This window comes from Procambarus clarkii, chromosome 91, assembly GCF_040958095.1.
Source record: "Procambarus clarkii isolate CNS0578487 chromosome 91, FALCON_Pclarkii_2.0, whole genome shotgun sequence".
NCBI lineage: Eukaryota > Metazoa > Arthropoda > Malacostraca > Decapoda > Cambaridae > Procambarus > Procambarus clarkii.
Window position 1 is genome coordinate 13,491,678 of NC_091240.1, and position 12,588 is coordinate 13,504,265.

The 12,588-nt window shown below is 46.0% G+C and overlaps 1 protein-coding gene across 3 annotated transcripts in view; it reads left to right on the forward strand.

The window, feature by feature from the left end:
- LOC123774026 (BMP and activin membrane-bound inhibitor homolog) overlaps positions 1-11,509 on the forward strand; it is a 29,625-nt gene extending 18,116 nt beyond the window's left edge. For 2 of the 3 annotated variants that reach the window (XM_069318806.1, XM_045768124.2), the window contains exons 2-5: positions 2,485-2,629; positions 7,995-8,128; positions 10,890-11,034; positions 11,167-11,509. In XM_069318806.1, coding sequence (XP_069174907.1) covers positions 2,485-2,629; positions 7,995-8,128; positions 10,890-11,034; positions 11,167-11,269 — 527 coding nt within the window. In that variant the 3' untranslated portion in view covers positions 11,270-11,509. The remainder of the gene's footprint in view (positions 1-2,484; positions 2,630-7,994; positions 8,129-10,889; positions 11,035-11,166) is intronic. The other variant, XM_069318807.1, reaches the window with a different exon arrangement.
- The last annotated feature ends 1,079 nt before the right edge of the window (positions 11,510-12,588 follow it).

The window sequence follows — 12,588 nt, forward strand, 5'->3', positions numbered from 1 at the left end:
AGTCAGATTCATTCCCATTTAGCACGACCTTTTGTTTTCTGTTTTAACCATTGTTTTATCCATTCAGTTCGGTTATATAGACTACGTCTAGGTTACAGATGCAACTGGGAGATTGGTGAACCCCGACAGAGAGGGTGCATCTTCTGCCAAACTGTCACAGAAAAGCCATTACTTCACTATCTCCTGGCATGTGAAGCCACCAATGACCTTAGAAGAGCTTCAAGAGTCCCTGAATCATGCAGTAACCACCCTGAAGCCATCAACACAGCCACTCTTCTGGTCAAAAAAGATGTCCAGCAGCTGGACACCCTCATGAATACTGTCAAGCAGTATCCTCCCCCGCGATAGCAACCTGACGATTTAAATGCAATTTGAATGTATACTAGCACACTATACATTCATTCAAAAAAAATCTACCACTTACAGGTTATTCATGCTCTTGGGTGGCTTAATCTTCATCAATCAGGATATATACGGGCTCACCATAGCTCGTGCTACTTGCAACTTTTTTGTTCCCAGTAGATGAATCTAAAACAATAAGTAATAAGCAGAGTAAACGATTCTTCGCGGCGGGGATCGTATTCCAGGGACCTGCCCGAAACGCTACGCGTACTAGTGGCTGTACAAGAATGTAACAACTCTTGTATATATCTCAAAAAAAAAAAAAATAGCAAAAAACAGAATATATATAGCCAGGATATAAGCAGGAAATAGGCGTATAGGTACGAAACTTTGTAACAAGTTATGGGCTATTCATGCCCATGCCACCTCTTGGGTGACTTAATCTTCGTCAATCACTTTGTAACCATTCGAAATCTGCCTTCGATAATGTACCAGTGTTACGGACCCAAGTCCATCGTCGGAGCACGGAGCAGTGACAGCAACGCCATCTGTGAGTCCGCTCCCGAAACCCCCTCCAAATGGACGACGCCATCTAGTGATGACGAGAGACGCCGGCAATACGTGCTGGATTCCCGTCTTAATTGACTCGTGGAATAGCCGTTGCTCACCTCTGGTAAGGTGGCGCTTAGACAGCAACGCCATCTATGGAGTGGAGAGGTGGACGTTTGTGTCTAATCTTGTAGGTGAGGTTCCCTAGAGCGTCCCAGTATTAATGACATATCTGATTGCAGAGTCGACCTAAGACTGCTGTGTTGGACGATGGACCAGTCTACCCAAGGCAGCCAAGGTCTCTTCACGAGTCTGCTTTGAAGAAGCTGTGAGCCACCCCCGGACGAACTCTGTTGAGAGTGTAATAGCCTGCCTGAGGCGTGGCAGTGTCGGGAATCGCCTTATCCGGGGCTGGCAGGTGGAAGAGACTAGCCACTGTGGTGCTTAGTGAGAAGAGTGATCAGCGGGTCACACGAGGCTCCTGCCTAGGGCTCGCAACCCTAGTATCGGTCGTGGAGTGGCCTTCACAGCGGAGCTGATCGGTATCTGCCAGCTACAGGCTGGATTATGGTTGAAGGCCTCCACGACGAAGCACCCAGTGGGACTGTGATTTGGCTGGCCTGAGGCCAGGGTAGATTCGTCATAGTCATAGTGGATTCATCGTGGGCCACGGAAGAAGGAACCAGGGCTACCCAGAGTGAGCACCGTTGAGCATCCAGTGTCTTCGGAGGAAGACGAACCTGTACATAATTGTGTAGTTATAATCCCCGTGTGTGACTGTTATTTATTTATACATGGTGGTGGAAATATATATCAGAAAAACTGGAACATTTGTATCCCTCCCCCTTTAATTTAACTTGCGTTACGGAACACACCCCTTGAAAGCCTCTACTAACTTGGGGCCGGATTCGCAAACTCTACTACCATCAGAGAAGAACCCGGTTGCGTCCCAATAGGGCCGTAACAACCAGGTAACAGGTGACAAACAGCTTCTGTTTTGCGTCAGACGTCAGAAGAGAGTTTTGGAGAGTTAATTTGTCAACTTCCTTCTCAACTGGAGAAAAATAAAGATGATTTGCCTTAAAATAATATATTTCAGCCTTTCTTACATTCAATAATATTTGCCTACAAGAAAGACTGTATATACACAAGAAAGGGAACCCCATAAACCACCCATCTCCCCGTCCCTTTCCCTGTCCTCTTCCCTCCCATCACACACACTTTCCTATAATTGTTAATAAGAAATATAAGCAATCATAGAGACCCTTCCCTCAGGCGACTTTCATGGTGTCAAGTATGAAATATTTGGTGTTTCCAAATAAAACTTGACTCCATGAAAGGCGCCTGCATGGGCGTCTCTATCATTCTCTATATAGGCGTCTCTATCATTCTCTAAGGCGTCTCTATAATTGCTAATATTTCTTAATACTTAACTTAGGCCTCCCGTGAGCAGTGTGGGCGAGGCCCTGGTCATGAGAGGAGGCTGTTGACACGTCTTATTTATGCAATAAACTAAGTCTTGGAACTTACTGACTACATAACTTTAACACATGTTGTGACATGGTGTGAGTAACGTCGTTGTGTATTACACAGAGCGAGTCATCAACTGTGAGTGTTCCACCACTGAGTGTGTTGCTAGCGGCGTCCACACCTGCTCCACATCACACATGTGTTACTCACAGCTCCTCGACCGCTGTGACGGCACTCATCCTGTCATCCGCGGCTGCATCAATGATGGGTAAGTTGACCCCACATCATATACCTTCATCACTGATGGGTAAGTTCCCACATCAAGTTTAATCAACGACTGGTAATTTAGCGGTGGGTGTGTGGAGGGAGGGCGTGTACTTACCTATCAGTCACTATGGGGAAGCGAGCTCTAGCTCTTGTGCCCCGCTTACTAGCCTTGTTGAATGCGTTAAATCTTTACAATTCTTACTTTCAAATTCTTTGTCGAAGCCTGTCACTAAAGTTGTGAATGTAGGCGGCTTCCACCAATATATCGGTTGCTTAATTTAGAAACTGTACTTGTGGTAAATCTCGAGCCCATTGTTGATGTGACGATGTGTATTGAACTTTGTAACTAGTTCATCAAGATTGTAACTTGCTTAGCTAAATGAATTGTGAGGTTCAGTCCCTGAGCCCATTATGTGTCTCTGTAACCCTTTCCGCTACCGCCCACAAGATGGGTATGGGGTGCATAATAAATGACTAAACTAACTTAACTTCCACAGCTTCTTCTTTCAGAGCATTCCACTTGGTAGAGAGTACACAGACACAGGGGTACAGAGTACACAGACACAGGGGTACAGAGTACACAGACACAGGGGTACAGAGTACACAGACACAGGAGTACAGAGTACACAGACACAGGGGTACAGAGTACACAGACACAGGAGTACAGAGTACACAGACACAGGGGTACAGAGTACACAGACACAGGGGTACAGAGTACACAGACACAGGGGTACAGAGTACACAGACACAGGGGTACAGAGTACACAGACACAGGGGTACAGAGTACACAGACACAGGGGTACAGAGTACACAGACACAGGGGTACAGAGTACACAGACACAGGAGTACAGAGTACACAGACACAGGGGTACAGAGTACACAGACACAGGGGGTACAGAGTACACAGACACAGGAGTACAGAGTACACAGACACAGGAGTACAGAGTACACAGACACAGGAGTACAGAGTACACAGACACAGGGGTACAGAGTACACAGACACAGGGGTACAGAGTACACAGACACAGGGGTACAGAGTACACAGACACAGGGGTACAGAGTACACAGACACAGGAGTACAGAGTACACAGACACAGGGGTACAGAGTACACAGACACAGGGGTACAGAGTACACAGACACAGGAGTACAGAGTACACAGACACAGGAGTACAGAGTACACAGACACAGGAGTACAGAGTACACAGACACAGGGGTACAGAGTACACAGACACAGGGGGTACAGAGTACACAGACACAGGGGGTACAGAGTACACAGACACAGGGGTACAGAGTACACAGACACAGGGGTACAGAGTACACAGACACAGGGGTACAGAGTACACAGACACAGGAGTACAGAGTACACAGACACAGGGGTACAGAGTACACAGACACAGGGGTACAGAGTACACAGACACAGGAGTACAGAGTACACAGACACAGGGGTACAGAGTACACAGACACAGGGGTACAGAGTACACAGACACAGGAGTACAGAGTACACAGACACAGGGGGTACAGGGTACACAGACACAGGAGTACAGAGTACACAGACACAGGAGTACAGAGTACACAGACACAGGAGTACAGAGTACACAGACACAGGAGTACAGAGTACACAGACACAGGGGTACAGAGTACACAGACACAGGGGTACAGAGTACACAGACACAGGAGTACAGAGTACACAGACACAGGGGTACAGAGTACACAGACACAGGGGTACAGAGTACACAGACACAGGGGTACAGAGTACACAGACACAGGGGTACAGAGTACACAGACACAGGGGTACAGAGTACACAGACACAGGGGTACAGAGTACACAGACACAGGGGTACAGAGTACACAGACACAGGGGTACAGAGTACACAGACACAGGAGTACAGAGTACACAGACACAGGGGTACAGAGTACACAGACACAGGGGTACAGAGTACACAGACACAGGAGTACAGAGTACACAGACACAGGAGTACAGAGTACACAGACACAGGAGTACAGAGTACACAGACACAGGGGTACAGAGTACACAGACACAGGGGGTACAGAGTACACAGACACAGGGGGTACAGAGTACACAGACACAGGAGTACAGAGTACACAGACACAGGGGTACAGAGTACACAGACACAGGGGTACAGAGTACACAGACACAGGGGTACAGAGTACACAGACACAGGAGTACAGAGTACACAGACACAGGGGTACAGAGTACACAGACACAGGGGTACAGAGTACACAGACACAGGAGTACAGAGTACACAGACACAGGGGTACAGAGTACACAGACACAGGGGTACAGAGTACACAGACACAGGAGTACAGAGTACACAGACACAGGAGTACAGAGTACACAGACACAGGAGTACAGAGTACACAGACACAGGGGTACAGAGTACACAGACACAGGGGGTACAGAGTACACAGACACAGGAGGTACAGAGTACACAGACACAGGAGTACAGAGTACACAGACACAGGAGTACAGAGTACACAGACACAGGGGTACAGAGTACACAGACACAGGGGGTACAGAGTACACAGACACAGGGGTACAGAGTACACAGACACAGGGGTACAGAGTACACAGACACAGGGGGTACAGGGTACACAGACACAGGGGTACAGAGTACACAGACACAGGGGTACAGAGTACACAGACACAGGGGTACAGAGTACACAGACACAGGGGTACAGAGTACACAGACACAGGGGTACAGAGTACACAGACACAGGGGTACAGAGTACACAGACACAGGGGTACAGAGTACACAGACACAGGGGTACAGAGTACACAGACACAGGGGTACAGAGTACACAGACACAGGGGTACAGAGTACACAGACACAGGGGTACAGAGTACACAGACACAGGGGTACAGAGTACACAGACACAGGGGTACAGAGTACACAGACACAGGGGGTACAGGGTACACAGACACAGGGGTACAGAGTACACAGACACAGGGGGTACAGGGTACACAGACACAGGGGTACAGAGTACACAGACACAGGGGTACAGAGTACACAGACACAGGGGGTACAGGGTACACAGACACAGGGGTACAGAGTACACAGACACAGGGGGTACAGGGTACACAGACACAGGGGTACAGAGTACACAGACACAGGGGTACAGAGTACACAGACACAGGGGTACAGAGTACACAGACACAGGAGTACAGAGTACACAGACACAGGGGTACAGAGTACAGACACAGGAGTACAGAGTACACAGACACAGGGGTACAGAGTACAGACACAGGAGTACAGAGTACACAGACACAGGGGTACAGAGTACAGACACAGGAGTACAGAGTACACAGACACAGGGGTACAGAGTACAGACACAGGAGTACAGAGTACACAGACACAGGGGTACAGAGTACAGACACAGGGGTACAGAGTACACAGACACAGGGGGTACAGAGTACACAGACACAGGGGTACAGAGTACACAGACACAGGGGTACAGAGTACAGACACAGGGGTACAGAGTACAGTCAGTAACTGTTACCGACATTCAAATAATTTCCACTTCTTTTCTTTATTTGTCATTTTGATAATTACTCTTTAATGTCATGGTGGGAGGTAATTTAACATTTTACTAATATCGGCAACTAACCAAGGAAGATGCCCCAAGAATACAAGGGTCAATAGGCCCTTGTATTCTTGGGGCATTGTTCTTTTGCATTGCATTGTATTCTTGGGGCATTGTTCTTTTGCATTGCATTGTATTCTTGGGGCATTGTATTCTTCTTTTAAGTTTGATTTGATATACAAGATACTAATCCCTACAATCCATTCACTTGGATTTGTTTTTTTAAGCTTTCAATTTGATTTATTTCCTTTTTTTGGCACTGAAATTCTACGTTACCGAATATCCCTAATAACGGAAATAGAATGGTCGATGTTCGTGATTTTAGAACATTGGAGGAAGTACTCACGCAATATATAGAATAATAAGTGCACGGAAGTTACCAGATGTTAAGTTCCTCCCTTCAGCGCCGCACACACACACACACACACACACACACACACACACACACACACACACACACACTTAGGCGGGATCCAAGAGTCAATGCTCGATCCTGCTAGCACAAATAGGTGAGTACACACACACACACACACACACACACACGTCCTAGTTAAGGACCCACACCACACTAACTAATAATTGGGAATGGCGCCCAACCACTTGGACTGGATGGTAGAGCCAAAGGTCTGGCTTCATGCAAATCGGCGTTCAATCCCCTACCGTCCAAGTGGTTGGGCACCATTCCTTACCCCCGTCCCGTCCCAAATCCTTATCCCGATCCCTTCCAAGTGCTTTTCCCTGATAACTAACTCCCTTCTCTCCACCCCCACCCATCCCATTTGGGCTGTGAAGTTAGTCATCCAAATTTCCGTGAGAGTTTAACATGAAGAGTGTGTGACTTATCGTGAGGCGATTAAAACGCCAAACCTTTTTTGGACCCTACCAGAGGTGGGGGTCCATGGCGCGTTACCTGACCTCTCTCCAGTGTGAAAGTCTTGGGCGCCCCTCTACATCGGGGCCCCCCGAATTGGTGCCGGGGGCCTGCCTCCTTCGCCTATGTGTCCGGGTCCTGGTGTCCCTTTCTTGTCTACAGTTCCTTGTGTTATTCCTCCCTCCCTTCCTCCTTGTTCTCCTTGTCCTCTGGCCATCAGCCGTCCCTCCTTAGCTGATTGATGAAGATTAAGCCAGCTATGAGGTGGCACGGTCATGAAACCCGTAAAGCCCTCCCTAGCGCCGTGTCCTGCCCTGTAATGCGCCTTAGCTTGGGTGCGTGATGTGTGCCCTGTGGGGGCCTGCCCTTTCTTGGACTTCCTGACGCCAGGCGGCCTCCTGCTGCCTTACACCCTTCCCCATTTCTCCCCTTCTCCCTTGTGTTTACCTCTTCCCCCACAGCCTGTGTTTACTTTGTGTTAGCCACAAGTTGTTTTCCTTTATATAAGTACGTAATTATCTAAAGAAGGCGCCAAGCCGGGCAGACTATGTAGCTTCCTCTATGTAAGACACGAGTTTTGTTTCTTTTTGTGGTTATTTAAGTTATCGGGGATAAAAGTGAGAGTTACAGAGGTTCTGAGGTTTACACAAAATATGTGCACCGTAGGGAGGGCAACTTTGACATTAGTGAAATGATAGTGGCGAAATTATGGAAGATCTTAAACAAAAAATCTTTAAATTAAAACGTAAAATATTTTGTAATGATGTCAGTGACGGAATTCATCATAACATGTTAACAAATGTTGGGATTTTAAAACTAAACCAACTTTAATCATTGTGTTTAGATTTTTATACAGTACTTTTAACATTTGTTTATCTTTTCCTACTTCAGCGGCCTAAATACACTGTTGTGCTTGAACCTGCGTCCATCAGTTGACGGGTCGTGGCCCTACCTGGTGTGCTGTAACACACACTTCTGCAACAGAGACGTCTCACCGGTGCCGCCGGAGCACCTCCTCATGCAAGGTTACAAGTATTCCTCTTACAATTTCACTGTAGTAGCCTAACCTAACTTTGTAGGGTGAATGATTGTATGTGTATGGGACGGACATGCGCTGGTCTGGGTCGCTCCTATGGGACCTATTCAGAAGTGATACCCCCCTCCCCCCTCCCAACAACTAATCAATGAAAGGTGGTTGGTCGAGTCCCTGGATTTGTTCACGATGAATGTGAATTCAATAAAACAGGGATCGAGGGAAGAGGAGGAGGGAAAGAAGGGAATGAGGGATGTTTGAAGAAAGGGAAAGCTTGGGGAGAGGATTGGGAGAGATGTGAGAGGGGCGATGTTTAGGGGAGAAAGGTGGACAGGGGTGAGAGGGATCTCCGGGGGGATGGGGGAGCTGGAGAGGAGTAGATGAGAAGAAAGGGAGGTATAGGGAGAGAGAGAAATGAATGAGGGGGAAAATTGGGAAGGATAGGGGAGTAGGGAAGGGAGAGAGACGCGGGTGCAACTGGATATCCCCAAAGTTACTCTATGTATCTACAATTTTGGCCTCCACCAAAACCATCAGTAGTTTGAAAGCATCACATGACAAACAGTACTGGGAAACAGGACACCACACGCGTAGCTCTCGTCCTGTAACTACACTTGGGTAATTACAGCCTGATGACCTCTCAGGGCTGAACTCAGAAACTTACCAAAGAAATCACTGTCAGAGAAGAGGCAATGCCAAACTAGCACCTAAGAAGGCCAACAGGTAGGAGCAGCAGTAAAGAAAACTAACCAAACCCTAGGAATAATCAAGTGTACGTTTGACGACTTGAGACTTGAGAATGGTCCAGGACGGACCGAAACGTCGTCGTCCCTTCACCTTCTAGTGTGTTGTCTGGTTATCAATGTCTATAGCCTGAGGTAGATATTTTTTTTTAATTTCGCTTATAATTTCGCTTGGACTCTGAGTAACGAACCTCCTCGTAGCCGTGAGTGTGTCATTGTTCTTTCCCAAAGGTGAGCCATGACCTCAACATACAAATTCCAAGCATTGAGGTGTTAGCAAAGTAAACATAACATCTCCCCCTCCCCAACCAGTTAACACCCTCATCCCCCCCCCCCCACCTCGTCTCAAAGGAGGAGTGCATAGTGGACCACATAGCAGGGTTTACCACATAGGTATGTGGTCCTCCATGTCGCGCATGCCTGGCCGGGGAGCGAGCCTTCAGGGCCGGTTCACCTCTGTGAAGTGACACATAACTGGGCTAAATGGGGCCCGCTCCCTCCCCTTACACTTAGCACTCAAGTCTGTTTACTTTCCCCTCCGAAAGTTAGTAAGCTTTTTTACTGAATGTGGGAAACATTTTATAGTTAGTTTTAAAGTTTTGAAATCTTGCAAGAGACAAATAGAGAAAGATCTGGGATTGATATCACACCGTACCTGTCCCCAGAGGTTGTGAGAGTTGGTCTCTCACAACTAGCAATCTCTCACAAGCTAATGCAACCATAGCCTTTCTGACGCCAATCTAAAGTAAATCAAGCACCTTTGTATTAGTGGTTAAGTTAGTAAATAAACTACTGTTAAGCTTTATGCGGTGTTTCCGTTGAACCACTTCTGAATACTGCCAACTATTTACTCCAGCCTTCAGCTCTAGGTGTCTTCAACACCAAGTTGCCTAATTCACTAAACTATAAATGTGATGAGGACCCTAGGAGTCCCTTAAGGTGTTAAATCATTGAGGAGATTCCAACGATCAACGTGGACCAGGACCAGGTGAGGCTAGTCTGAGAAGAGACCCTCAAGGACTCTAACTCGACCTTGCTCCCAGGGCCTGTACGGTTGCTCTCGTATTTTCTCTGCTGATTCCAACAGCTTCGTGAAGCGTCTGCCACATGTACATTGGCGACGTACGCATTGCAGTCGGGAAAGCAAAATAGAAAACCCCCACAGAGGTCCTCATCAAAAGAATGTCGATAGCTCATGAGCACTTGCCACACGGTGAGTTACCTCATTGAAGGGCGAGGGCCAACTGTGGTGAATGTCAACATCAACCTCTACCATACTGAGTCCTGCCCGGCCCTCCCCCGCCCCCCACAACCACTTGTCACCCTCAGAGGTGTATAGGGGGGACATACCAGCACCGCATGTCTCTATATTCATATCAAATAATGACTATGGCCTGAGGTATAGATCTTTTAATTTCGCTTGGACTCTGAGTAATGAGCCTCATCGCATACCAGTCATCAATTTTTTTCTATCAAATCACATCTCTACTGCTATTTAAATAGCATTTAGCATCAGTCAGTAAGCAGTCACTTAGGTAAAGCTAGTAGGCATTTTTACTGAATGTGGGAAACACAACTTTTGGAGCCAGCAGCACTGGGAGACTTGCCGGTGTTTCCACTACTGAATGAATATAATGTAATTTTAGATCTAACCCCTGGGAGCTTCGCCATTACACACATCTGGGATGGAGGTTTGAGGTGTACTGAGATGGTGTACCTGTAACAATGACTAAGTTGGAAAAGTTCAGGTTTAGGAAGGATATGGGGAAGTATTGTTTAGACAAGAGGGTAGTTGACCACAGTAGTGGAATAAGTTTCCTGTCATCATGAAAGTAAATGGTATAGCTAGCTTTAAAAATAGGCTTGATAAATATATAGGAGAAAGAGAGGTTGGGTTTAATTGGGCACTGCTTAGAATGGGCCAACAGGCCCACTTGTGGTGACTTTCTTATGTGCTTATTACCAGTATTGTGTTATCAAATTTTCAAGGCATTTGTTGTTGATTCACAGCAGAGTTCCGGGAAGAGTGTGGAGAAGCGAGTAGTGTGAGTGAGCCTCCCGATGACCTCACCATCTTGCTGGTCGGGGTTGGTGTTGCGCTCATCCTCATCATCACCATCAGTGCTGCAGCAGCTTTTATATTAACTAAATGCAGGTACTCTATTAAACTTAAAGTCTCAGTACTTTAAATCAAACAATTTAGTATTAGGCTAATACTGTTATTTATTTACTTGAATAATTTCTGAGTCAGTTGGTCATTCAACCTTAAATTATCTTTTCACAACAGGTCAACATACAGTCAGACATCTCATGTTGCATTTGATGTTGGATTGGAGAAGTTGAAGCCTCCACTGTTGGAGGCTCCCAGCCCACCACTACTACTAGCATAGCTTCCACTCTCAAGTGTACACTAGCACCTTTGTCATGCTGACTCAAAACATTAATTTTGGAGGGTTCAAGATAGTCACAACTTATTCTTAGGCATAATGCAATATGCAAAGCATTTAGTCACATAATAACAAATGTAACTTTTAATATACCAAGTGTATGACCTTTATTGGTATAAATTTTTGTTAGTGCTCATCCATAATGTTAAAAATATAATGTTTTAAATTAAATGATTAAATGAATCAGTTTAAATTAGCCTGGTGTGTAGGTTGTTATAGGCCTACACCGACATATCTGAGTGATGAGTCTTCTAATGACTGTTCATTAGAGGCCACGTCGTTCACAACACAAAAGTTGAGGTCAGTAATGAGTTGAGTATTTACAGTGACAGGTAAGGCAACAAAGCAGAAGACTACGTGTTGGAAAATATTTGTAATGCTTATTACCAAGAAAGTATGAAAGATGGTTAGTATGCTGCCCTAAGACAGGTTAGACCAGTCTTCCTACACCAAAAATTAACAAGATGGTACAGAATATGTTTTGCTTACATCACAGACTCTTAGTGATGGTACATTATTAAGTAAAAGGCCTTTCAACATGTGCTTTAATTTAGCAACATGCAAGTAATTATCAAAAGGTGCCATGCATTTACATCCCATCCTCAATCCCATGGCATAAATACAAAATATTAAATAACTTGCATTGCAGTATGTCAGTACAATATTTCATGTTAATTGTATGAATTTTTTTAAGACATACAGAATATTAAAGGATATATAATGCAGTTTATACATACTTATTTATAATTCATGCTTATACCTTTAATACAACCTGAGTCTAATAACCCTTGTATGTTATTATTTCCTAGATGGAAAGTTGTGTGGTCCTTAACTTTTTCTGGGAGAAGTCCTTTGGTGGCTCCCTGAAGCTATATCCGGAGATGGCTACCCTCTATTGGGTCACAAGTCCTGTTCAGCCTATTGTAGACCAACTCCCGCCACACATGCACAAGGAGCTGGGAGCTATTATTGTCACCCTCATTGAGAAAGTGCCCAGGCCTTGCTATCCTCTTTTTATCCCTATTATTATCCCCTTATCATTCGGTGGTTATAATAGGAGCTGCCTTGCATGGGCCAATGGGCCTTCTGCAGTTCTTATTCCTACTACCATCCCCTCTACTACACCTTACCGATCGTACCTTTTGCCTTGCTCCTCAAGGAAAGTGGGAATATACAGGTGTGCATGTACAGGTATAGCAAAAACAAATGGCCAAGCCAGTGTATTTTGCCAGTATCCTGGCACAGCAGGCAGGGAGCAGTGG